A 25,802-nucleotide genomic window follows, 5' to 3' on the forward strand; every position below is an offset into this window, starting at 1 on the left:
CCAAGCAGGGTCAAAAGGCAAAGGGTAAGAGTGGTCCACTGGTCCTCCAGGTTCGGGGGTTCAGCTCAGGGCTAACAACCCTGACTGGTCAAACAAAATTGTTACGGAAACAGCAATGAAAGATCCTAAACACGAGGAATTCTGCAGATGCTGGAAATTCAAGCAACACACATTAAAGTTGTTGGTGAACACAGCAGGCCAGGCAGCATCTCTAGGAAGAGGTACAGTCCATGTTTCAGGCTGGGACCCTTCGCCTGAGTGCGATGGTATTCCCAAGACTCCACCACCGACTTGCATGGCTGAGAGTTGTGAAATCCTAGTGGAAACTACTGATATGACAAAGGAAGCCTTGAACACCGCCAGAGATGGAGGACCTTCATTGCAGTCCTAACCGCCTGCAGCACAATGGGCAGTAAGTTACACTTTATTCTGCATTGTTATTGTTTTACCCTTACAGTATGCAAGACAAGTTCGCAAACACGAGGAATTCTGCAGATGCTGGAAGTTCAAGCAACACACATCAAAGTTGCTGGTGAACGCAGTTGACTGTACCTCTTCCTAGAGATGCTGCCTGGCCTGCTGCGTTCACCAGCAACTTTGATGTGTGTTGCAAAACAAGCTTTTCGCTGCTATTTTGGTACGCGGGACAATAATAAACCAGCACTTCAATATGAAATGCAACACTGCCTCCTGGAGTTCCTATACCGCAACCACATCAGAGATCTAAACATAGATCCTCATTCGACCAGTTTTACCTGCTAAGCTGGCTCTTTAACTGTCAGACATCAAATGAACAAATTCTCCCGGAGTAAGATGAAAATATTTTTCTTTGTAACCTTTTATCCGCCCAGAAGGTAATAGTTGTATGATAAGGCTCTGATGATGCACCTACAACATTAAAGGCACAAAAGAAAGGTTCTTTTAAAAACGCAGACATGAGGAAATCTGCAGATGCTGGAAATTCAAGTAACACACACAAAATGCTGGTGGAACGCAGCAGGCCAGGCAGCATCCATAGGAAGAGGTACAGTCAACATTTCAGGCTGAGGCCCTTTGTCAGGACTCAAAGAAAGGTTCCTCAGGGATTGAGTGGTAATGTATTTTTAATTCTACACTGTATTGTTTGGGTGGTGGGTGTTGATACGTCTCTCCCAAAGGAGGTGTAAGGTGCTCCTTCTCTCCGCTAGCCTGCAGGTCACCCTTGATCAAGATGTAGCTCCTGCTTAGCCCCCTGATCAGGGTCACGTGAAGCCATGGGAACAGGTGGTGAATGGTCATATGAGCAGTTGGTGCACATCACAAGTCCTGGTTCTATCACTGATGCCAGGCGGACAATCTCGGAAGAGAATTGATAATGGCTGGGGGGGGGGGGTTCACCCGTCTTATAAAAAACGCTGCCCAGAAGAAGGCAACAGAAAATCACTTCTGTAGAACCTAATCAGTTCCCCTCTACCACCACTCTGCTCCGTCTAGCGGAATTAGTCCTTACTCTTAATAATTTCTCCTTTGGCTCCTCCCACTTCCTCCAAACTAAAGGTGTAGCTATGGGCACCCGTATGGGTCCTAGCTATGCCTGCCTTTTTGTTGGCTTTGTGGAACAATCTATGTTCCGTGCCTATTCTGGTATCTGTCCCCCACTTTTCCTTCGCTACATCGACCACTGCATTGGCGCTGCTTCCTGCACGCATGCAGAACTCGTTGACTTTATTAACTTTGCCTCCAACTTTCACCCTGCCCTCAAGTTTACCTGGTCCATTTCCAACACCTCCCTCCTCTTTCTAGATCTTTCTGTCTCTGTTTCTGGAGACAGCTTATCCACTGATGTCTACTATAAGCCTACTGACTCTCACAGCTATCTGGACTATTCCTCTTCTCACCCTGTCTCTTGCAAAAACGCCATCCCCTTCTCGCAATTCCTCCGTCTCCGCCGCATCTGCTCTCAGGATGAGGCTTTTCATTCTAGGACGAGGGAGATGTCTTCCTTTTTTAAAGAAAGGGGCTTCCCTTCCTCCACTATCAACTCTGCTCTTAAACGCATCTCCCCCATTTCACGTACATCTGCTCTCACTCCATCCTCTCGCCACCCCACTAGGAATAGGGTTCCCCTGGTCCTCACCTACCACCCCACCAGCCTCCGGGTCCAACATATTATTCTCCGTAACTTCCGCCACCTCCAACGGGATCCCACCACTAAGCACATCTTTCCCTCCCCCCCCCTGCATTCCGCAGGGATCGCTCCCTACACAACTCCCTTGTCCATTCGTCCCCCCCATCCCTCCCCACTGATCTCCCTCCTGGCACTTATCCGTGTAAGCGGAACAAGTGCTACACATGCCCTTACACTTCCTCCCTTACCACCATTCAGGGCCCCAAACAGTCCTTCCAGGTGAGGCAACACTTTACCTGTAAGTCGACTGGGGTGATATACTGCGTCCGGTGCTCCCGATGTGGCCTTTTATATATTGGCGAGACCCGACGCAGACTGGGAGACCGCTTTGCTGAACATCTACGCTCTGTCCGCCAGAGAAAGCAGGATCTCCCAGTGGCCACACATTTTAATTCCACATCCCATTCCCATTCTGACATGTCCTCCTCTACTGTAAAGATGAAGCCACACTCAGGTTGGAGGAACAACACGTTATATTCCGTCTGGGTAGCCTCCAACCTGATGGCATGAACATCGACTTCTCCTACTTCCGCTAAGGCCCCACCTCCCCCTCGTATCCCATCTGTTACTTATTTTTATGCACACATTCTTTCTCTCACTCTCCTTTTTCTCCCTCTGTCCCTCTGAATATACCTCTTGCCCATCCTCTGGGTCCCCCCCACCTTGTCTTTCTTCCTGGACCTCCTGTCCCATGATCCTCTCGTATCCCCTTTTGCCAATCACCTGTCCAGCTCTTGGCTCCATCCCTCCCCCTTCTGTCTTCTCCTATCATTTTGGATCTCCCCCTCCCCCTCCAACTTTCAAATCCCTTACTCACTCTTCCTTCAGTGAGTCCTGACGAAGGGTCTCGGCCTGAAACGTCGACTGCACCTCTTCCTACAGATGCTGCCTGGCCTGCTGCGTTCACCAGCAACTTTGATGTGTGTTGCTCTGTAGAAGAATGTTGCCAAGAACAATCGTAATCATGAAAAGAGCATGATCACCCACATCATACGACATGGCACAAAAGAAACGAACGAACTGTACTGTTACTTCCCATTCTGTCTTCTGCAACTTAATCTGGATGGCCTGTACCACCTAACTCAGGGACAACTTGTTATGAGAACAACTCTTTCTTTCGTTCCCGATCGTTATCCCTGTTGGAATGGGTGAGAGGGTGGGTGTGCTCCTGAAACATTGCACCAAGAGACTACATTTGAGTGAGAAGTCAGAGTCCTGATTACGTCCACGGAACTACACCCCGCTATCACTCTACCCTCCTCTAGCCCTACTGCTCTGAAACGCTGGGGCTTCCAGACGTTTCAGAGTTCAAGGCCCAGGCAGCCAATAACACAGTCCCGGTAAGGAGAGCAAAGGAATTTGGGGCAGGGATGCATTCAATCATTCATTATGTGCCCTGTCGTATGACATGGGCGATCACGGTCTTCTAAGGCAGGGGTTCCCAACCATTCTTATGCCATCGACTCCTACCATTAACCGAGGGGTCCGTGGAGCCAGGTGGGGAACCCCTGTTGTAAGGGGTTGTCTATTGGTGGGTCCTCAGGTGGCTGTAGAGGCCGATCCAGGATCCACATATTCAGCAGTATATACAAGTACCGAAGATCCTTGTAAGCGGAACAAGTGCTACACATGCCCTTACATTTCCTCCCTCACCACCATTCAGGGCCCCAGACAGTCCTTCCAGGTGAGGCGACACTTCACCTGTGAGTCGGCTGGGGTGATATACTGCGTCCGGTGCTCCCAATGTGGCCTTCTATATATTGGTGAGACCCGACGCTGACTGGGAGATCGTTTTGCTGAACACCTACGCTCTGTCCGCCAGAGAAAGCAGGATCTCCCAGTGGCCACACATTTTAATTCCACATCCCATTCCCATTCTGACATGTCCTCCTCTACTGTAAAGATGAAGCCACACTCAGGTTGGAGGAATAACACCTTATATTCCGTCTAGGTAGCCTCCAACCTGATGGCATGAACATTGACTTCTCAAACTTCTGCTAATTCCCCACCTCCCCCTCGTACCCCATCGGTTATTTATTTATATATACACATTCTTTCTCTCTCTCTCCTTTTTCTCCCTCTGACTATATCCCTTGCCCATCCTCTGGGTTTTTCCCCCCTCCCCCTTTTCCTTCTCCCTGGGCCTCCCGTCCCATGACCCTCTCATATCCCTTTTGCCAATCACCTGTCCAGCTCTTGGCTCCATCCCTTCCCCTCCTGTCTTCTCCTATCATTTTGGATCTCCCCCTCACCCTCCCACTCTCAAATCTCTTACTAGCCCTTCTTTCAGTTAGTCCTGAGAAAGGGTCTCGGCCCGAAACGTCGACTGTACCTCTTCCTAGAGATGCTGCCCGGCCTGCTGCGTTCACCAGCAACTTTGATGTGTGTTGCTTGAATTTCTGGCATCTGCAGAATTCCTCGTGTATAAATTTCAGGTGTTACCAATTAAATCTCTGTGCTAAAGAATACTAAAATAATTGTCAAATTGTAAGTGCCACTCTGCACCTTTATCTTGTCTTGATATGTTTGGCAATCTTGGTTCCCAGGTTTGAACAGAAAAGGCTGTACAAAGGGCAGCCACGCTCTGAAAGGTTTCGCTCACCCTGTGTTGGTACAATGCCTGCACTCTGTTCTGTCAGCACACCATTTTAACTTTCGCCTTACTGCCACTCCCACGCCTCTATTCCCACCGCCATCTGTAACGGGCTTGCACGTTTTCCCTGTGACCACATGGGTTTCCTTCGGGTGCTCCGGTTTCCTCCTATAGTCCAAAGACGCACAGGTTAGGGTTAGTGAGTTGAGGGCGTGCTACATTGACACCGGAAGCGAGGCAACACTTGCAGGCTGCCCCCAGCACATCCTTGGGCTGTCACAACACACAAAATGCTGGAGGAACTCAGCAGGCCGGCAGCATCTATGGAAAAAGTACAGTCGACGTTTTGGCCTGCAAAGGCGGGAGGAGAAGATGGCAGCGCGACACGGGCGCGCAGCTCTCCGGTGAAAATCATATCGTATCTGTTAAATAGGGGCTGTGGACAATTCTGATTTGATGGAGGCAGACATGAAAGCACAGAGGAATATCTGGAGAAATTTCTGAAACGCCGGTTCACTGCCGCTGTTACTGGGCAATCGAGAATCTTCCAGAGGGAAGGCCCCCAAATCCCCGGCTTTGCCTGCTGCTGGTGACCGAGGCTGAGGTCGAATCATTTGGATAGAGATGGTGCTTGGTACTCGGTGTCGGAGGGCTGATCAGAGGCTCAAAGTTTTCGGATGACTCAGAGTCGGACTGTGGTCGGGCATGGCAGGGAGAATTTTCTTCCTTCTCCTGTCTGCGTGAGATGTGGGACTTTCGAGAGACTTTGAACTTTTTTACTGTGCCCTGGCCTGTTCTTCATCAAGTTATGGTATTGTTGCACTGTTGTAACTATATGTTATAATTATGTGGTTTTGTTAGTTTTTCAGTCTTGGTCTGTCCTGTGTTTTTGTGATATCACACCAGAGGGATATTGTATCATTTCTTAATGCATGCATTACTAAATGACAATAAGAGAGGACTGCGTGTCCTCATAATCTAATCTAAATGTCAATTGTACCTTTTTCCATAGATGCTTCTTGACCTGCTGAATTCCTCCAACATTTTGTGTGTGTTACTCAGATTTCCAGCGTCCGCAGATTTTCTCTTGTTTGCATCCTTGGACTGTGTTGGTTTGGTCTATGATGCAAATATTGCATTTGATGTTTTGATGTATCAAAAGTTCAAAATAAGTGTATTATCAAGGTACATATCTCACCATATACTATTTTGAGATTCATTTTCTTGTAGGAATTTGCAATGTCTTAATGTAAATAAAGCTAATCTCTCTTATATCTGTCAATGGACACAGTCAGAGTGCTTTTCTCTCCCTGAAGTGAAGGAGGATGTGAGGTGACTCGATGGAGGTGTACAAAATGATAAGAGGCACAGGTGGAGTGGACAGCCAGAGAGTTTTTCTCCAGGAAGGAAATGGCTAATACAAGAGAGCATAATTTTAAGGTGATTGAAGGGAAGTATAGGGGTAGGTTTTTCACACAGAGAGCAGTGGGTGCATTGAACGTGGTACTAGGGCTGGTGGTAGAGCCAGATACGTTAGGGCCATTTTAGAAGCTCTTAGGTAGGCGCATGGATGATAGAAAAATGGAGGGTTACGCAGGCGGGAAGGGTTAGATTGATCTTGGAGAAGGTTAAATGATCGGCTGACAGACCTGCATTGTGTTGTCTAAATTCTTTAACACCAAGCACTGGACAGTCCATGATTTTTTTTTAAATCGATCTGACCCAACATGGAAGCAACCAAGAAGCAAGAACAGCCAGCAGAGATAATCCATTACTGAAAAATTCAGGGTGCACTCTTGTACCTTGGTTGACATGGAGGCTGTGCGATGCACGGAGTCTGATCCATCATGGCCGACTCAGTTTTGACCTCTGCACCATTTCCCCGTGCTCTCCCACGTACCCTTCGTTGGCCATCAATGTCCACCTTTGATATGTTCGGTGACTCCACCTCCACAGGTCTCTGCAGTGGAGATCACATCAGATACAGCTCAGTTTGTTGTCAGATATATACACCACGGTGCAAAGAAATTCCTTGCTAATGTGAACTCTCTGCTTGTTCTGTCGGTCCAGAGCAGAGCAGGTCCCATCCCAACTTGAGATACGACCCCTCAGGGTACTTTCTATAGTGCATCTATAGAAACTTGAAGAGAATCTTGCTGGATTCTCATATCGTTCGTTCGTCCAGAATGTGCTATGTCGTATGACGCCGGCGATTATGGTCTTTCCATGACTTTTCATGGCAAATTTTTCTATAGAAGTGACCTGCTATTGCCTTCTTCTGGGCAGTGTCTTTACAAGGCAGGTGACTCCAGTCGTAATCAATACTCTTCAGAGATTCAAACACGAGGAATTCTGCAGATGGCTAGAAATTCAAGCAACACGCATCAAAGTTGCTGGTGGAACGCAGCAGGCCAGGCAGCATCTCTAGAAAGAGGTACAGTCGATGTTTCGGGCCGGAACCCTTCGTCAGGACAATCTCTTCAGAGATTGTCTACCTGGTGTCAGTGGTCGCATAACCAGGACGTGTGATATGCACCGGCTGCTCATACAACTGTCCATGACCTGCTCTCATGGCTCCACGTGACCCTGATTGGGAGGCTAAGCAAGTGCTACACCTTGCCCGAGGGTGATCTGCAGGCTAGCGGGGCAAGGATCTCTTTCCACCTCCTTTGGTAGAGACATATATTTCTGAAAATTCAAAGTTCAAAGCAAAGTATTAAATTTATTGTACCATATACAACCTTGAGATTTATTTTCTTGCAGGCGTTTGAGCTGCGCCTAGCAACAGAATCGTGGGTGTAGAGAGAGTAGAGCAGTGGGCTAAGCAGACATCGTTAAGGTGCTGATCATCAGCGGAGAGATGTCATTTTATGGGCATGCTTGGTTGGCGCCAGGAGCACTTGCAGGCGGCCCTCAGCACATATCCGGAATGTGTTGGTCATTGATGCAGTGACACATTTCATTGTATGTTTCAATGTACTTGTGTACAAACAATGCAGATCTCTAAAAATAAGTACATACTTGTAGCAGGTGTTATATAAGTAATATTAGACCATAAGACCATAAGACATAGGAGCAGAATTAGGCCATTTGGTCCATCAAGTCTGCTATGCCATTTAATCATGACTGATCTTTTTCTCCCCCCTCAACCCTACCTCCCGGCCTTCTCCCCGTAACCTTTGATGCCGTGTCAATCAAGAACTTATCAATCTCTGCCTTTTTGACCTGGCCTCCACAGCTGCCTGTAGTAACAAATCCCTCAAATTCACCACCCTCTGGCTGAAGAAATTTCTCTGCATCTTTCTTTTAAATGGATGCCTCTCTAACCTGAGGCTGTGCCCTCTTGTCCTAGACTCCCCCACCATGGGAAACATCCTTTCTGCATCTACTCTTCTAGGCCTTTCAACATTCGAAAAGTTTCAATGAGATCCCTCTTCATCCTTCTGAATTCCAGCAAGTACAGACCCAGAGCTATCAAACATTCCTTGCATGATAACCCTTTCATTCCCAGATCATCCATGTGAGCATCCTCTGAACCCTTTCCAATGCCATTTTTTCTAAGATAAGGAGCCCAAAACTGTTCACAATACTCAAGGCAAGACCTCACAGTGTCTTATAAAGCGTCAGCACCACATCCTTGCTCTTATACTCAAGACCTCTTGAAATGAATGCTAACATTGCGTTTGCCTCCCTCACCACTGACTCTACCTGCAAGTTAACCTTTAGAGTGTTCTGCACAAGGACTCCCAAGTCCCTTTGCATCTCAGATTTTTGGATTTTCTCCGTGTGTAGAAAATAGTCTGCACTTTTATTTCCATTACGGAAATGCATGACCATGCATTTTCCAACAATGTACTTTATGTGCCACTTTCTTGCCCATTCTCCTAAGTCCTTCTGCAGCCTTCCTGCTTTCTCAACACTACCTGCCCCTCTACTATTCTTCATATAAACTTGGCAACAAAGCTATCTATTCCATCATCTGAATCATTTATATACAGCATAAAAAGAAGTGGTCCCAACACCGACCCCTGCAGAACAGTACTAGTTACCGGCAGCCAACCAGGAAGGGATCCTTTTATTCCCACTCACTGCCTCTTACCAATCAGCCAATGCTCTAACCATGCCAGTAACTTTCCTGTAATACCACGGGCTCTTAAATTGGAAGGCAGCCTCATGTGTGGCACCTTGTCAAAGGCCTTCTGAAAGTCCAGATATGATCACTGCATCCCCTTTCTCTACTTTTAATCTCCTCAAAGAACTTCAACAGGTTCGTCAGGCGAGTTTTTCCCTGAAGGAAACCATGCTGATTTTGTCCTATTTTGTCCTGTGTCACCAAGTACTCCATCACCTCATCCTTTACAATTGACTCCAACATCTTCCCAACCACTGAGGTCAGGCTAACTGGTCTATAATATCCTTTCTGCTGCCTTCCTCCTTTCTGAAAGAGTGGAGTGACATTTTCAATTTTCCAGTCCTCTGGCACCATACCAGAGTCCAATAATTTTTGGAAGATCATTACTAATGCCTCCACAATATCAACTGCTACCTCTTTCAGAACCCTAGGGTGCAGTTCATCTAGTAAGGGTGACTTACATACTCTTAGCTCTTTCAGCATTTTGAGCACTTTCTCCCTTGCAACAGTAACTGCACTCACTTCTCTTCCCTCACAGCCTTCAACATCTGGCACACTGCTAGTGTCTTCCACAGTAGAAGGGTCTTGGCCCGAAACATCGACTGTTTATTCCTTTCTGTAGATACTGCCTGAACTGCTGAGTTCCTCCATCATTTTGTGCGTGTCTCTGCATTTTCAGCATTCACAGAATCGTCTGTATGTTCTATAAGTAAGTCTTTCTAATTTTCCACCGATAACCCTTCAGCCATCGTTTGGCAGAGAGGGCAAGGGGTATGCCTCTGGTACATGGGTACAGTCACTGTCCCATCCCCCAGATCTAATTGATCAGCGCCATTGTAACGGTGGCGAGGAAATTGCTGCATGTGGATCTTGCTATGCACTAAATCCACCTCCCTCATTGTGGGCCAAAATTAAGGTGCTTTGCCGCTGGTTATGAAACACTACCTCATCCTGAGGCGGCATGCGCAACTGGTGCCCAGATGAGTTGGGGTCTTGCTGTGCCACTGACATGCCAGTTTCTTTTGGGAAGAGCCATAACGATTGACTCCATCTCTCGCCGAGTACGACTGAAATCATCGAGGCGGGTGTGGAGGCGAGCGAGCCCTCAGCACCGTCTGCCGGCCTCTCGCTCGTTGCTGCCGGAGGAGGGTGTCTGCGTGTGATGGCTTCTCTCTCCCTCTCACTCGATGCTCCCGAGAGAAGGTCCTTGCTTTCGAACGACCTCTCCCTCCCTCGAGGCTGTCAGAGGTTGGCACTGGAGCAAGGTTTAATCAATGCATATATCCTGCGTTTTCGCTTGCTTTTTTCTTGTTGCAACTTGTACGAATTTTGTTTTCTTTTTGCGTGGGAGGGATGGAGTTGCTGTTTTTTTCCTCATTAAATGGGTTGGGGAGTTGTATATTGCATACACACTTTGATAATGAATGTATTTTGAATCTTTTGATATGGTTCAGATCACCGTGAGGTGACGATTTAAAACCAACGCCTGCCACTCCATCCACCCTCACTCAATGGCGACCTCCCTGCGGGGAGACCATGAGGCAAGAGGACAGGGCGCCAAAACCTCCGCGCAAGCGCATTAGGCGAAACAACCGGCCCGCCCTGAGCGGAGGCAGGCGGAGGAGGAGTGGCGAGCATGCGCCCTAGGCGCGCCCGCCTACAACTCCCGGCGTGCAATCAGCGCCGCCCTCCGCCCGGTGCGCGTAGGGTTGGAACTACAAGTCCCAAGGTGCATCGGGGGTAGAAGCCTGTGCCAGGGTTGCTGAGGCGACCGTGAGGCGGCCTGGCGTGGGAGGGAGAAGCTGAGTGGCCTCAGGTAATGCGAGGGCAGGAAGTGGGGGTGGTGGGGGGTGTGGGAGAGGGAGGAGACGGTGGCGAGGAAGCAGGCGTGCAGTTGTGAATGGCGGGGCTGGATGCTGGCGTTCTCCTTGCCATGCTTTGGCCACAGCCAGGCCTCGGGTCGCAGCAGAGTGAAATTCCCCCTCTTTGTCCAGAGGCGCGCACCGTGCCTTCCCACGGGCAGATCTGCCCAACTAATCGTGGATGTGGCCCTTATCAACAAGCGATAACGGGTGGAGGGCTGGATATTTGACAGTTCACGAAGGAAATTTATTATCAAAGCACGTATATGTCAACCACGCACTATCTAGCGATTCGTTTCCCTGTGGACGTACTCAGCAAACCTGTAGAATAGTAACTATGACAAGATCAACCAGAGTGCAGAAGACAACAAACTGTGCAAGTGCAAATATTAATAAATCGCAATAAATAACGAGAACATGAAATAACAAGATAGAGTCCATAAAGTGAGATCATTAGTTGTGGGAAAATGTCAATGGATGGGGCAAGTGAGTGTCATTATCCCCTTTCGTTCAAGAGCCCGATGGTTGAGGGGTAGTTACTGCTCTTGAACTTGGTGGTGTGAGTCCTGAGGCTCCTGTACCTTCTACCTGATGGCAGTAGCAAGAAAAGAGCATGGCCTGGGTGGTGAGTGAATGATGCTTTCCTGCAATAGCGTTTCGTGTAGATGTGCTCAATGGTTGGGAGGGCTTTACCCGTGATGTGCTGGGCTGAATCCATAATCTTTTGTAGGATTTTCCGTGATTCCATACCAGGCCATGATGCACCCTCCACCGCACATCTACAGAAGCTTGTCAAAGGTTTAGATGTCATGATGAATCTCTGCAGACCCCCAAGGAAGTAGAGGTGCTGCCGGCAAGAACAGTAGAACAGATAATTACGATAGAATCAATGCAAAGCTGCGCACTAAGACTGCCAAAAGAAGACAGACTGAGCAAATATAAAGAAATAAGTAATAATGAAAATATGGGTTATAGAAAGTGAGTCCATAGATTGTGGAATCAGTTCAGAGTTGTAGTGAGTAAAGTTATCCACACCAGTTCAGGAACCTGATGGTTATGGGGTAATAACTGTTTTGAAACCTGGTGGTGTGGGATCTGAGAGAGAGAGAGAGAGAGACCATTATTTTAACCCACAAGTTAGAAAGTAAACAGTATAATGCTACCGGTGCTTCATAGGTGATGAGACCCTGGGTGGTCTCAAGGAGCTCAGTAGTCTTACAGCCTTTGGGGGGGGGGAGCTGTTTCCCAACCTAACAGTCCATGTCCTAATGCTCTGTTACGTCCTGTTTGATGGTTGAGGGTCAAGTATATTGTTAGATGGATGGAAGGGGTGATTGACAATGCTAAGGGCCCTGTGCACGCGGTGCTCCTGATAAATATCTCCGATGGATGGAAGAAAGACCCCGATGATCCTCCCGGCAGCCCTTGTGATCCTTTGCAGGATCTTGCGGTCAGCTGCCTTGCAATCCCCATTCCGGACGCTGATGCAGCTGGTCGGGGCACCCTCGAAGGTGTTCCTGTAAAAATTGGTTAGAATGGAGATGGGCCGGAGAACCTCGCTCGCCTCGATCTCCTCAGCAAGTGGAGGCGCTGCTGTGCTTTGTTGAGGGACCAGGTGAAATCGTCCCGTTATGTGCACTCCCACAAATTTGGTGCTCCTAATTCTGTCCACGGAGGAGCAATTTATTGTTCAGTGTGGAGTCAGCCTCTCAGTATCAGTACAGGTGGTTTGTCAATTTTTATTTGTAGTTTTTCATAAGTTCTATTATATTTCTTTTTTTTCCCTGTGAACATCTGCAAGAAAATGAGTCTTGGGTAGTATATTGTGACATATCCAGTACGTTATTTGATAATAAGTTTACTTTGATTCTGACTTCGCTTACGCTAGTTGAGGACTTGACACAGTATCGTTGTATAATGCCACAGTAGGTAATTTACAATCAGAATCAGGTTTAATATCACCGGTATAAGTCGTGAAATTTGCTGTTGTGGCAGTAGGACAATGGAATACATGATAATATAGGGGAAAAAATTCAAATATAGTAAATATATATTTATATATATATAGATATATATATATATATGTGTGTGTGTGTATGTGTATATATATATATATATAAAATAGTTAAGTATGTTGTGCAAACATAGAAATAAAAAAAGGTAGTGAGGTAGTGTTCCTGGGTTCAATGTCCATTCAGAAGTCAGATGGTGGAGGGGAAGAAGCTGTTCCTGAATTGTTGAGTGGGTGGCTTCAGGCCCCTGTACCTCCTCCCTGATGGTAGCAATGAGAATAAGGCATGTTGGGGGTGATGGGGGTCCTTAAGGATGGCTGCCCATCATTCTGAGGCATTGCTCCTTGAAGATGTCCTGGATACTATGGATTTAGCTGCATATTCTCCAGTAATGTGCACACTAGATTGTGAGCCGAGCTCTTGTGTCTGTGAACAATAGCATTCGTCGGAACTCTGCATTCTGTGTTGCTTGTTCATTATGGTAGCTAGTCACATTAATGGGGGTGCAGTAGAACCGAAGGGAATGAGTTACCTATTTATGCTTATTTTAACATAGAACATAGAACGGTACAGCACAGTACAGGCCCTTCGGCCCACAATGTTGTGCCGACCCTCAAACCCTGCCTCCCATATAACCCCCCACCTTAAATTCCTCTATATACCTGTCTAGTAGTCTCTTAAACTTCACTAGTGTATCTGCCTCCACCACTGACTCAGGCAGTGCATTCCACACACCAACCACTCTCTGAGTAAAAAAACCTTCCTCTAATATCCCCCTTGAACTTCCCACCCCTTACCTTAAAGCCATGTCCTCTTGTATTGAGCAGTGGTGCCCTGGGGAAGAGGCGCTGGCTATCCACTCTATCTATTCCTCTTATTATCTTGTACACCTCTATCATGACTCCTCTCATCCTCCTTTTCTCCAGAGAGTAAAGCCCTAGCTCCCTTAATCTCTGATTACAAGTAATTTTGTGGCACTTTGTATCTTGGGACTGGCAGAAGTCGTATTTTTGCTGGCCGCTGAGATAGCACTCTAATACTTAATTGTATGTTTGCTAATTGCTAATAAAGGATCAAGATAAGGAATTTGACTTTTGGAGCTGTGGGCGTGTCACGCAGTGAAACAAATCCATGCAGCCGTAGGCAAGTGGCAATTGTTTCTCGTTTGGTTCTAGATCAGTTTTGCTGCTACGCCTCTGCAGGGGCGGGGTGGCAATTTTAGCCGAAGTGTTTAGCAGTAGTGTGGAAAGTGGAGTTAAAGGGCACTCAGCTGGGGGAAGGCAAAGTATCTGGCAGGAGCTAGAGTGAGCAGATTGGAAGCAGCTATTATGGGGCAGGTCCAGGCCTGGCATGCGGGAGCTGTTTAAAGACCTGTTCAGAAGCAGCGATTTCTAGTAAAGACGGCAAGTTCAATGACGAAAGATATCAGAATCTGGTATATTATCACTGACATATTGACATTCGTAATGAAATTTGTTATTTTGCAGCAGTGGTACAGTGCAATACATAAAATTATTATAAGTGACGATAAGAAATATTTTAAGAAATCAGTACGTAGTGCAAAATAGTGAAGTAGTGTACATGGGTTCATTGGTCATTTAGAAATCTGATGGTGGAGGGAGAGAAACTGTTCCTGAAATGTTGAGTGTGTGTCTTCAGGCTCCCTGATGAGAAGAGCGCACGTCCAGGGCGATGGGGGTCCTTAATGATGTCTGCCACCTTCTTGAGGCATCACCTTTTGAAGTTGCCCTTGATGGCGGGGCAGCTGGTGCCCTTGACGGAGCTGGTTAAGTTTGCCATCCTCTGCCGCCTTTCCCGATCCTGTGCGTTGGCCCCTCCGTAGTAGACGGTGATGCAGCCACTTAGAATGCTCTCCACTGTCCACCTGTAGAAATTTGCAAATGTCTTTGGTGACAGACTAAGTCTCCTCAAACCCCCTAACAAAATATCTCCGTCTCTGCCGCATCTGCTCTCAGGATGAGGCTTTTCATTCCAGGACGAGGGAGATGTCCTCCTTTTTTAAAGAAAGGGGCTTCCCTTCCTCCACTATCAACTCTGCTCTCAAACGCATCTCCCCCATTTCACGCACATCTGCTCTCACTCCATCCTCCCGCCGCCCCATTAACAATAGGGTTCCCCTGGTCCTCACCTACCACCCCATCAGCCTCCGGGTCCAACATATTCTCCGCAACTTCCGCCACCTCCAACGGGATCCCACCACTAAGCACATCATTCCCTCCCCCCTCTCTCTGCTTTCCGCAGGGATCGCTCCCTATGCGACTCCCTTGTCCATTCGCCCCCCCCCCATCCCTCCCCACTGATCTCCCTCCTGGCACTTATCCTTGTAAGCGGAACAAGTGCTACACATGCCCTTACACTTCCTCCCTCACTACCATTCAGGGCCCCAGACAGTCCTTCCAGGTGAGGCGACACTTCACCTGTGAGTTGGCTGGGGTGATATACTGCGCCCGGTGCTCCCGATGTGGCCTTCTATATATTGGTGAGACCCGACGCAGACTGGGAGACCGTTTTGCTGAACACCTACACTCTGTCCGCCAGAGAAAGCAGGATCTCCCAGTGGCCACACATTTTAATTCCACATCCCATTCCCACTCTGACATGTCCATCCACGGCCTCCTCTACTGTAAAGATGAAGCCACACTCAGGTTGGAGGAACAACATCTTATGTTCCGTCTGGGTAGCCTCCAACCTGATGGCATGAACATCGACTTCTCTAACTTCCGCTAATGCCCCACCTCCCCCTAGTACCCCATCTGTTATTTATTTTTATACATACATTCTTTCTCTCACTCTCCTTTTTCTCGCTCTGTCCCTCTGACTATACCCCTTGCCCATCCTCTGTTTCCCCCCCCCGTCTTTCTCCCCGGATCTCCTGTCCCATGATCCTCTCATATCCCCTTTGCCAATCACCTGTCCAACTCTTGGCTCCATCCCTCCCCCTCCTGTCTTCTCCTATCATTTTGGATCTCCCCCTCCCCCTCTCACTTTCAAATCTCTTACTAACTCTTCCTTCAGTTAGTCCTGACGAAGGGTCTCGGCCTGAAACGTCGACTGAAACTCTTCCAATAGATGCTGCCTGGCCTGCTGCGTTTCCCAGCAACTTTGATGTGTGTTGCTTCAACATGTTGGGCCCAGGATAGAGCTTCAGAGATGTTGACACCAAGGAACTTGAAGCTGCTCACCCTCTCCATTTCTGACCCCCCCGATGAGGATTGGTATGTGTTCCCTCGACTTCCCTTTCCTGAAGTCCTCAGTCTTAATAACGTTGAGTACAAGGTTGTTGCTACACCGCTCAACTCTCCATGCAATCAAAAAGGAAAAGGAAGCATATGTACGATTTAGGCAGATTAAATTATCAAGTCCCTTGACAAATATAGATAGATCAATGAATTTATTATTGAAATAATGCATTACTTTCATTGTTTTGCAGGCATTTATAGGGAAAATAAATAGAATAAGATTTATGAAAAACTATACGTTGAGGCTTTCGTCGGTCAGGGTCGACCTTGGATGTTGCACCTTAGCTGTCTAGATATGCAAGCCAGGGCAGTACGATACGGAGAGCAAACTGTTGCCCATGTAGCAAGCTCTCTCTGTCCATGCATCATGAATCCAAAGGGACGGCAGAGACCCTGGAGTTGCCAGTCAGCATTGAACTCAACATAGGACCGTCTTAGGGACCCCAGTTCCGGATTTTTCCACTGGGGTGTACTCCCGAAGCCTCCCCAGTGAAATCAGCAGAGGTTTGAGATCAGAGTTTTCCTTTTCCTAGATGAGCTGCCAACCACGGCTGACGAGTCCCCTCTGCCTGAAGCGACTGGTATCAAGGCGCCAGGAACCCGCCTTTGCCCCTTTTCCTGTCAGTGGAAACGGTTCCGCCGGGCTCAGTAGCTAAGCCACACGTGAAGGCCAGGAGCTGGACTTGGTTGTCAGAGGCTACTTAAGACACACACCATTGGGAGCATTTAGTAGGCAGCGGGAGCTTATCCCCACGACCACCCCCAGCTATAACAACCTCAAGGAACCAAAAAAGTATACATACAGTAAATGAAGTCTGACAAGCAACCAAAGTGTAAAAGAAGACAAATAGTGCAAACACAAAATAAATTATAGTTGTTCAGTCCTTGAAAGTGAGGCTGTGTGCCGTGAATCAGTTCAGAGTAGTGGTGAGTGAAGTTATCCACGCCGGTTCTGGAGTCTAATGGTTGAAGGGTAATAACTGTTCCTGGACCTGGTGGTGTGGGACCTGAGGCTCCTGAGAAAGAACTCAGCAGGGTAGTAGGAAGGAGGAAAGTGGCAAGAAATCCAAAGGCACTAATAACAAGGATGCGGCCAGGAGAGGGAAGCATCACTTGAGGGCAAAGAAGGAGATGCATGCCTGGAACCCGGGGATACCGGAGATGGGACCGTTGAAGTATTGGTGAGGCCTGATTTGGAGTATTGTGTGCGGTTTTGGTCACCTACCTACAGGAAGGATGTACATAAGGTTGAAAGAGCACAGAGAAAATTTACAAGGATGTTGCCTGGTCTGGAGGATCTGAGTTATAAGGAAAGATTGAACAGGTTCGGACTTTATTTCTTGGAGCGTAGAAGATTGGGATGAGATTTGATAGAGATATACAGAATTATGAAAGGTATAGATAGGAAAAATGCAAGGAGGCTTTTTCCACTGAGGTTGGGTGGGACGACAACCAGAGGTCGTGGGTTAGGGGTGAAAGGTGAAAAGTTTAAGGGGAGCATGAGGGAAACCTCTTCACTCAAAGGGTGGTGAGAGTGTGGAACGAGCTGCCAGCACAAGTGGTATAGACAGGCTCGATTTCAATGTTCCAGAGAAGTTTGGATAGGTACATGGATAGTAGGGGTATGACAGGACCATGGTCCCGGTACAGGGCGATGGGAGTAGGCTGTTTAAATGATTCAGCACAGACTAGATGGGCTGAAAGACCTGTTTCTGTGCTGCACTTTTCTATGACTGAATGAGTACCTTGCATGGGTATTCACCAAGAAGAGGGACGGTGAGATTACTTCAGTTTACAAGGATGTTGCCAGTGCTTGTCCTCAGTTATAGGGAAATGTCGAATAGGTTAGGATTTAACTCCCTGGAGGAGGCATTTGACAGAGGTGTGTGACATTATGAAAGGTATAGGTAGGGTAAATCCAAGCAATCTTCTTCCCCTGAGGTGAAGCTAGAACTATATGTCATGGCTTAAGGGTGAAAGGTGAAATGTTTAAGGGGAGCATGAGGGAGAACTTCACTGAGAGGTCGGTGAGAGTGTGGAATGAGCTGCCTGAGCAAGAGGTGGATGCGGGTTCAATTGCAACATTTAAGAGGAGTTTGGATAGGTACACAGGGTGTAGGTCGATGAGACTAGGCAGATTAATAGCTAGGCATGGACTAGATGGGCCAAAGGGCCGGTTTCTATGCTGTAGTGTAGGTGGATAGGGTAGTTAAGAAAGCTCATGGGGTGTTAGCTTTCATAAGTCGAGGGATAGAGTTTAAGAGTCGTGATGTAATGATGCAGCTCTATAAAACTCTGGTTAGGCCACACTTGGAGTACTGTGTCCAGTTCTGGTCACCTCACTAGAGGAAGGATGTGGAAGCATTGGAAAGGGGTACAGAGGAGATTTACCAGGATGCTGCCTGGTTTAGAGAGTATGCACTATGATCAGAGATTAAGGGAGCTAGAGCTTTACTCTTTGGAGAGAAGGAGGATGAGAGGAGACATGATAGAGGTGTACAAGATAATAAGAGGAATAGATAGAGTGGGTAGCCAGCGCCTCTTCCCCAGGGCACCACTGCTCAATACAAGAGGACATGGCTTTAAGGTAAGGGGTGGGAAGTTCAAGGGGGATATTAGAGGAAGGTTTTTTTACTCAGAGAATGGTTGGTGTGTGGAATGCACTGCCTGAGTCAGTGGTGGAGGCAGATACACTCGTGAAGTTTAAGAGACTACTAGACAGGTATACAGAAGAATCTAAGGTGGGGGAGTTATATGGGAGGCAGGGTTTGAGGGTCGGCACAACATTGTGGGCCGAAGGGCCTGTACTGTGCTGTACTATTCTATAAGTCTATGATTCTATTTCCAACGTTGGCAGTTCTAAATTTCATTATCATGTTATGCCAGGGGATCCCAGTCTTTTTGATGTCATGGACCAATGCCATTGAGCATGGGGTTCGGGTGGGGAACCCCTGTGTTATGCAGACCCTGAGTTGTGATCAGGATGCATTCTCCACCCTCACCACAGATGTCGTTGCACAGGTGCCGAACCTGGAGGAGACGCGATGGGGCTGAAATCCACGCAGGCGGCCTTCTTCCCCATCTGCAGCATCGTTGACGTGGTCAAGCTGTTTGAGTTTGAGCTGAAAAAGGACGAACCGGACCTGACCCTCCTGTCCCTGGTGCTGGGCTTTGTGGAGCACTTCCTGGCCGTCAACCGAGTCATCCCCATCAACGTGCCAGGATACAGCTTCAATGGGAGCTCGGAGTCCAGGACTTGTTTCCCCCGCGTGGATCTGGTCCAGATCAAGGCGCTGCACGCCAGGTTCACCACAATGATCCGGGGGGCCGTGGACCGCTCGCTCTACCCCACCAAAGGGGGTTACTCCAGCCGGGACCTGGTGAAGAAGGTGTCTGACGTGATCTGGAACAGCCTGAGCCGCTCGTACTTCAAGGACAGGGCGCACATCCAGTCCCTTTTCAGCTTTATCACTGGTAAGCTCTCGGCTGGTTTGTCTGTTCCGCACAGATAAGCTGGTTGGCGCAATCCCTGGCAATCCTCCGCTTCCGCTGGCAGTTGGTTGCACACTTCCTCTGCCCTCCTGAGTGAAGAAGTTCCCCTTCGACATCTCACCTTTCACCCTTAACCCATGACGTCTAGTTCTAGCCTTGCCCAACCTCAGTGAAAATTGCCTGCATGCATTTACTCTATCTATACCCCTCATAGTTCTGTGCACCTCTATCAAATCTTCCCTCATTCTTCTACTGGGGGTGGGGGGTGTAGAGTCCTAAGCTACTCAGCCAATCCCTGTGACTCAGATCCTCAAACCCAGCAACATCCTTGAGAGAGTGCAGAGAATATTTACAATCTTACTGTCTAAGAGCCTCTTAAACATGTCTAATATGTCCGTCTCCAACATCCCAGGTGGTACATTCCAGGCACCCACTATTCTCTGCGTAACAAAAAGAAACTTACCCACCCGTCTCTTTTCAGTTTTCCTCCCTCTCAAAAACGTTGCTTTGATTTGAGGATCCTACCTGTGGACTCTGATGTGGTTATTCTGAAGCAGCCCAGCCTCGAGCTGTTCTTTACGCTTTTCTTTTCCCTCCCCCAGGCACGAAGCTGGACAGTTCAGGGGTGGCGTTCGCAGTGGTGGCTGCCTGCCAGGTGCTGGGGCTCCACGACGTTCACCTGGGCCTGTCGGAGGATCACGCCTGGGTGATCTTTGGCGAGAATGGAGAGGAGACGGCGGAGGTGACCTGGCACGGCAAAGGGAACGAGGACAGGCGGGGGCAGACCGTGACTGCCGGCGTGGCTGAGAGGGTGAGCACCAGATCACCAGATCCCTGTAACACACGCTGACCTTGTCTAACCAGCATCGTACGTGCCAGCTTGTATCATCAACACTAGTGCACGCCCACTTGTTCAATATTCAAATTCAAAATAGATTTTATTATAAAAGTACATGTATGTCACCACATACAGCCCTGGGATTCATGTTCCTGCGGGCATACTCAAATCTATAAAATAGTAACTGTAAACAGGATCAATGAAAGATCAACCAGAGCGCAGAAGACAACAAACTCTGCAAATTCAAATATAAATAAATAGCAATAAACAACGAGAACGTGAGGTAAAGAGTTCTTAAAGTGAGATCATTGGTTGTGGGAACATCTCAATGGATGAGTGTAGTTATCCCCTCTGGTTCAAGAGCCTGGATGGTTGAGGGGTGGTAACTGTTCCTGAACCTGCTGGTGCGAGTCCTGAGGCTCCTGTACCTTCTACCTGATGGCAGCAGCGAGAAGAGAGCACGGCCCGGGTGGTGGGGATCTCTGATGATGGATGCTGCTTTCCTACGACAGCGTTTCATGTAGATGTGCTCAGTAGTTGGGAGGGCTTTACCCGTGATGGACTGGGCCGAATCCACTACCTATTGTAGGATTTTCTGTTCAAAGGCATTGGTATACCCCTACCCATACTTGTAACATCCATTGTATTATGTGTCAGTTCTGTGTAACCAGTCTTGCCAGTCTGCATATCTAACAATGCTGGTTTGTGTATGTTCCTCCTTATGCACACTGCGCCGTGCATTCTGCTCTATAATGCAGAGGTCCCCAACCTTTTTTTGCACCGCGGACCGGTTTAATATTGACAATATTCTTGCGGACCGGCCGACCCCGGGGGTGGGGGGGCGGAGGTGTGTTCAAGTAGGGTTAAACTCACCTGAACATGTCTTTTACAGTTAAGGTTGCCAACTTTCCCACTCCCAAATAAGGGACAAAAGTAGCAGTCAAATCCCGGGACACTTTACCCCAGGAAAGACTACAATGACCATGAATCCTTGTGCCGGTGACGTACGCATGCGCGTGCGTGCCGATTTTTTCCCCCACAAATCGGTTTTGCCTTCATCTTCCCCACTCCACTGTACATACATTATTCTACTTTATATAGGCTGTGTATTTATCATATCATTCCTGCTTTTACTATATGTTAGTGTTATTTACTTTTGGTTTTATGTGTTATTTGGTATGATTTGGTAGGTTTTTTTTGGGTCTGGGAATGCTCAAAAAATTTTCCCATATAAATTAACGGTAATTGCTTCTTTGCTTAATGCCATTTCGGCACGAAAGGTTTCATAGGAACGTTCTACCTTAGCAGGGGAAATACGGGACAAGGGCGATCCCGTATGGGACAAACCAATTTAGCCCAATATACGGGATGTCCCGGCGGATACGGGACAGTTGGCAACCCTGTGTTCAAGTTCAACAGTGAGTGACGGGGAAGGAGGAAAGGTGCAGCTGGCTCATATCATTTCCTCACGGCCCGGTGGTTGGGGACCCCTGGTATAATGTATACTAGGCTGTGAGTTGTGTTACAAATCGTACCCTACCCTGTCTGTCAACTTTAGTGATGTGAGCCAGCTGACATAACCTAGTTCTAGTTTATTGTCATTTCAAACGTATACACGGACTTGAGGAGCTCCGTTGGTCAGGGTCAACCACGGATATTGCATCCTAATCTATGTGATACATAGGCCAGGGTAGTGCAGTACGGAGAAGAAGCTGTTGTCCATGCAGCAAGCTCCCCCTCCCCACACAGCTGAAGAATCCAAAGGAACGGCAGAGACTGATACAGTTCGGCACCAGCACCATCACAGGAGTTGCCAGTCAGCGTTGAACTCAATGTAGGACTGCCTTAGGGACTCCAGCTCTAGATTTTTCCTTCGGGGTTTACTCCCGAAGCCTTCCCCATGAGTGGCAAGGTAGCGGAGATTTGAGATCAGAGTTTGCCTTCTCCTAGGTGAGCTGTCAACCATGTATGACGAGCCCCTTCTGTCCAAAGCGACTGGTTTTATGGTGTCAGTAACTCCTGTCAGTAGAAATGGTAGATAAACCACACGTGAAGGCCAGGAGCTGGACTTAGTGGTCAGAGGCTATTTGAGACGCATGGCATTGGGAGCATTTAATAGGTAGTGGGAGCTTACCCCCCACCCCGGCTATAACAACCTTAAGAAACTATACATGCACACCACCAAACGATACACCATTCCTCTGGACCAAGATGCACAATACAGTACATTTAACTCACAGACAACACGTAAAGTAATATTACCACAATAAATTAACAAATAATGAGGTGCATTTACGACGGAAGGTAAAAGGTAAACAGTATAAATGTTGTGACGACTCTTTAACCTATTCCAAGATCCATCTAACCCCTCCTCCCACATAGTCCTTCATTTTACTTTCATCCAAGAGTCACCTAAATAACTCTAATTGTGTCTGTCTCTACCACCACTCTCTGTGTGTTTTTAAAAAAAACAAACAACCTCTGACAATACTCCTGTTGGATCCAGACGCTTTTGCGATCCCAACATTCTTTGGAAGTCAAGAATGAGGCATAAAGCTTGCTGCTTACGGCTGTTTTGTTGAGAAGGAAAGAGAAGCCAAAAGAACAAAGGAAAGGGGAAAAATGTTTCATGTTCAGACTAGAGATAACACTAATTCCAGTGATATAAAATAGTCAGATTCAAGTGGCTTAAAACCTGCTACTGAAAACTAAGAAACTTCTGGAAAAATGCAGAAGCAACTGTACTGCAATTGCTGGAAAATTCACTGAGCTATTATGGTTCATTTGCTTCTGTATTTTTCTAGAAGCTGCTTAGCTTGATCTTCATATAATCAAAAGTTCAAAGTAAATTTTATTATCAGAGTACATACGTGTCACCACATTCAACCCTGGAGTTCACTTGCCTGTGGGCATACTCAGCAAATCTATAGAATAGTAACTATAACAGGATCAATGAAAGATCAACCAGAGTGCAGAAGGATAACGGACTGTGCAAATACAAATATAAATAAATAGCAATAAGTAATGAGACCATGAGACAAAGAGTCCTTGAGGTGAGAGCATTTGGTTGTGGGAACATCTCAATGATGGAGCAAGTGAGTGCGGTTGTCCCCTTTTGTTCAAAAGCCTGATAGTTGAGGGATAATAACTGTTCCTGAACCTGGTTGTGCGAGTCCTGAGGCTCCTGTACCTGAGGCAGCAACGAGAAGAGAGCATGTCCTGAGTTGATGGGGATCTCTGATGATGGATGCTGCTGTCCTAGGGTAGCATTGCATGTAGATGAGCTCAAAGGTGGTGAGGGCTTTACTCGTGATCTCCTGGGCCAAACCTGTAGTTTTTGTAGGATCACCTGTGTTCATGAAACTGCTGAAAAATTCACTGAATTACATCGGAGGCGGTGTAGCGTGGCATCCGTGCTCGGTTGGGGGCTGGGCTCTCCTGCCAGTGTTGCCCTCTGGTGTTCGATCAGTGGAACGACAGGCTGGATTGCTGGGAACTGTACCATCAATTTGTGGGACATGTCACTCAGGATCTTGGACTATATATGATATTTTTTTGTGTGATTTTTTTTTTCCCTCGCTATTTTGAATGTGCTGTCTATGTTTTGCTCCTTGGCTCCAGAGGAATGCTGTTTTAAACTTGATTTGATTTGAAGTGTATGTACGTGATTATATGAAAATACAAGAAAGTACAGGAACATTAGACAACAAAAAAAATCTACACCATAATAAGACCATAAGACAAAGGAGCAGAAGTCGGCCATTCGGCCCGTCGAGTCTGCTTCGCCATTTTATCATGAGCTGATCCATTCTCCCATTTAGTCCCACTCCCCCGCTTTCTCACCATAACCTTTTATGCCCTGACTACTCAGATACCTATCAATCTCTGCCTTAAATACACCCAATGACTTGGCCTCCACTGCTGCCCGTGGCAACAAATTCCATAGATTCACCACCCTCTGACTGAAAAAAATTTCTTCACATTTCTGTTCTGAATGGGTGCCCTTCAATCCTTAAGTCATGCCCTCTCGTACTAGACTCCCCCATCATGGGAAACAACTTCAATCCTTAAGTCATGCCCTCTCGTACTAGACTCCCCCATCATGGGAAACAACTTCAATCCTTAAGTCATGCCCTCTCGTACTAGACTCCCCCATCATGGGAAATCCACTCTGTCCATGCCTTTCAACATTCGAAATGTTTCTATGAGGTCTCCCCTCATTCTTCTAAACTCCAAGGAATACAGTCCAAGAGCGGACAAACGTTCCTCATATGTTAACCCTCTCATTCCCGGAATCATTCTAGTGAATCTTCTCTGTTCCCTCTCCAACGTCAGCACATCTAACACTTCTAAGCTTTTTTTTTTCCAATCAGCTTATAATTTGGCTCTCTTACACCGTAAGACCATATGGAGCAGAATGAGGCCGTCCACCCCATGGAGTCTGCTCCATCGTTCCATTATGGCTGATCCCGGATCCCGCTCAACCCCATACGCCAGCCTTCTCGCCATATCCCTTACCGATCGGGAAGCCGTCGACTTCTACCTTAAACTCCCGCTCTTCTGTTAGCTGCCTCTGCCCTGGGGGAGGAGTTGCTGGCTGTCCACTCCTATCTATGTTTTTTATTATACACACAGCACTATCATTGCCCTTGCAGTGTTTGCTAGCCTTTGTGTTGTGCCTGCTGACTTGCCCTGGACTGTGTATCGCCCTGTGCCCGGTTCTGTCGTAGCTGCCACTGTGCCGCAGGTAAACCTCGATCTTGTTGCTTTGCCCAGAGCTGGCTGTACCTGAAGGGCTCCTACCTCAAGTGCGACCGCAAGATGGAGGTGGCCCTCATGGTGTGTGCCATCAACCCGTCCATCGACCACCACACGGACAGCGTGGAGCTGCTGCAGCTGCAGCAGGTGAGGGCGCCGGGCTTGGGCTGGGCAGAACAAACGCGCGAGATTAGAGACACCCTGATAGAAACATAGAAAGTAGGTGCAGGAGTAGGCCATTCGGCCCTTCGAGCCTGCACCGCCATTCAGTATGATCATGGCTGATCATCCAACTCAGAACCCTGTACCTGCCTTCTCTCCATACCCCCTGATCCCTTTAGCCGCAAGGGCCATATCTAACTCCCTCTTAAATATAGCCAATGAACTGGCCTCAACTGTTTCCTGTGGCAGAGAATTCCACAGATTCACCACTCTCTGTGTGAAGAAGTTTTTCCTCATCTTGGTCCTAAAAGGCTTCCCCTTTATCCTCAAACTGTGACCCCTCGTTCTGGACTTCCCCAACATCGGGAACAATCTTCCTGCATCTAGCCTGTCCAATCCCTTTGGGATCTTATACGTTTCAATCAGATCCCCCCCCTCAATCTTCTGATGTTGGGCTCTGCTTGAGCCACTGTATGCGAGGGAGAGAATTAATCATCAGCTCTCTCCAGCTTGCTAAGCAATTGTG

The 25,802-nt window shown here is 47.7% G+C and overlaps 1 protein-coding gene across 2 annotated transcripts in view; it reads left to right on the plus strand.

Moving 5' to 3' along the window:
• The first annotated feature begins 10,620 nt into the window (after positions 1-10,620).
• men1 (multiple endocrine neoplasia I) overlaps positions 10,621-25,802 on the plus strand; it is a 31,058-nt gene continuing 15,876 nt past the window's right edge. Inside the window, exons 1-4 of one of the 2 annotated variants that reach the window (XM_072245683.1) lie at positions 10,621-10,708; positions 19,034-19,500; positions 20,121-20,329; positions 25,133-25,261. In XM_072245683.1, coding sequence (XP_072101784.1) covers positions 19,071-19,500; positions 20,121-20,329; positions 25,133-25,261 — 768 coding nt within the window. In that variant the 5' untranslated portion in view covers positions 10,621-10,708; positions 19,034-19,070. The remainder of the gene's footprint in view (positions 10,709-19,033; positions 19,501-20,120; positions 20,330-25,132; positions 25,262-25,802) is intronic. The other variant, XM_072245684.1, reaches the window with a different exon arrangement.

The sequence above is a fragment of the Mobula birostris genome, chromosome 28 (genome assembly GCF_030028105.1).
Source record: "Mobula birostris isolate sMobBir1 chromosome 28, sMobBir1.hap1, whole genome shotgun sequence".
Lineage (NCBI taxonomy): Eukaryota > Metazoa > Chordata > Chondrichthyes > Myliobatiformes > Myliobatidae > Mobula > Mobula birostris.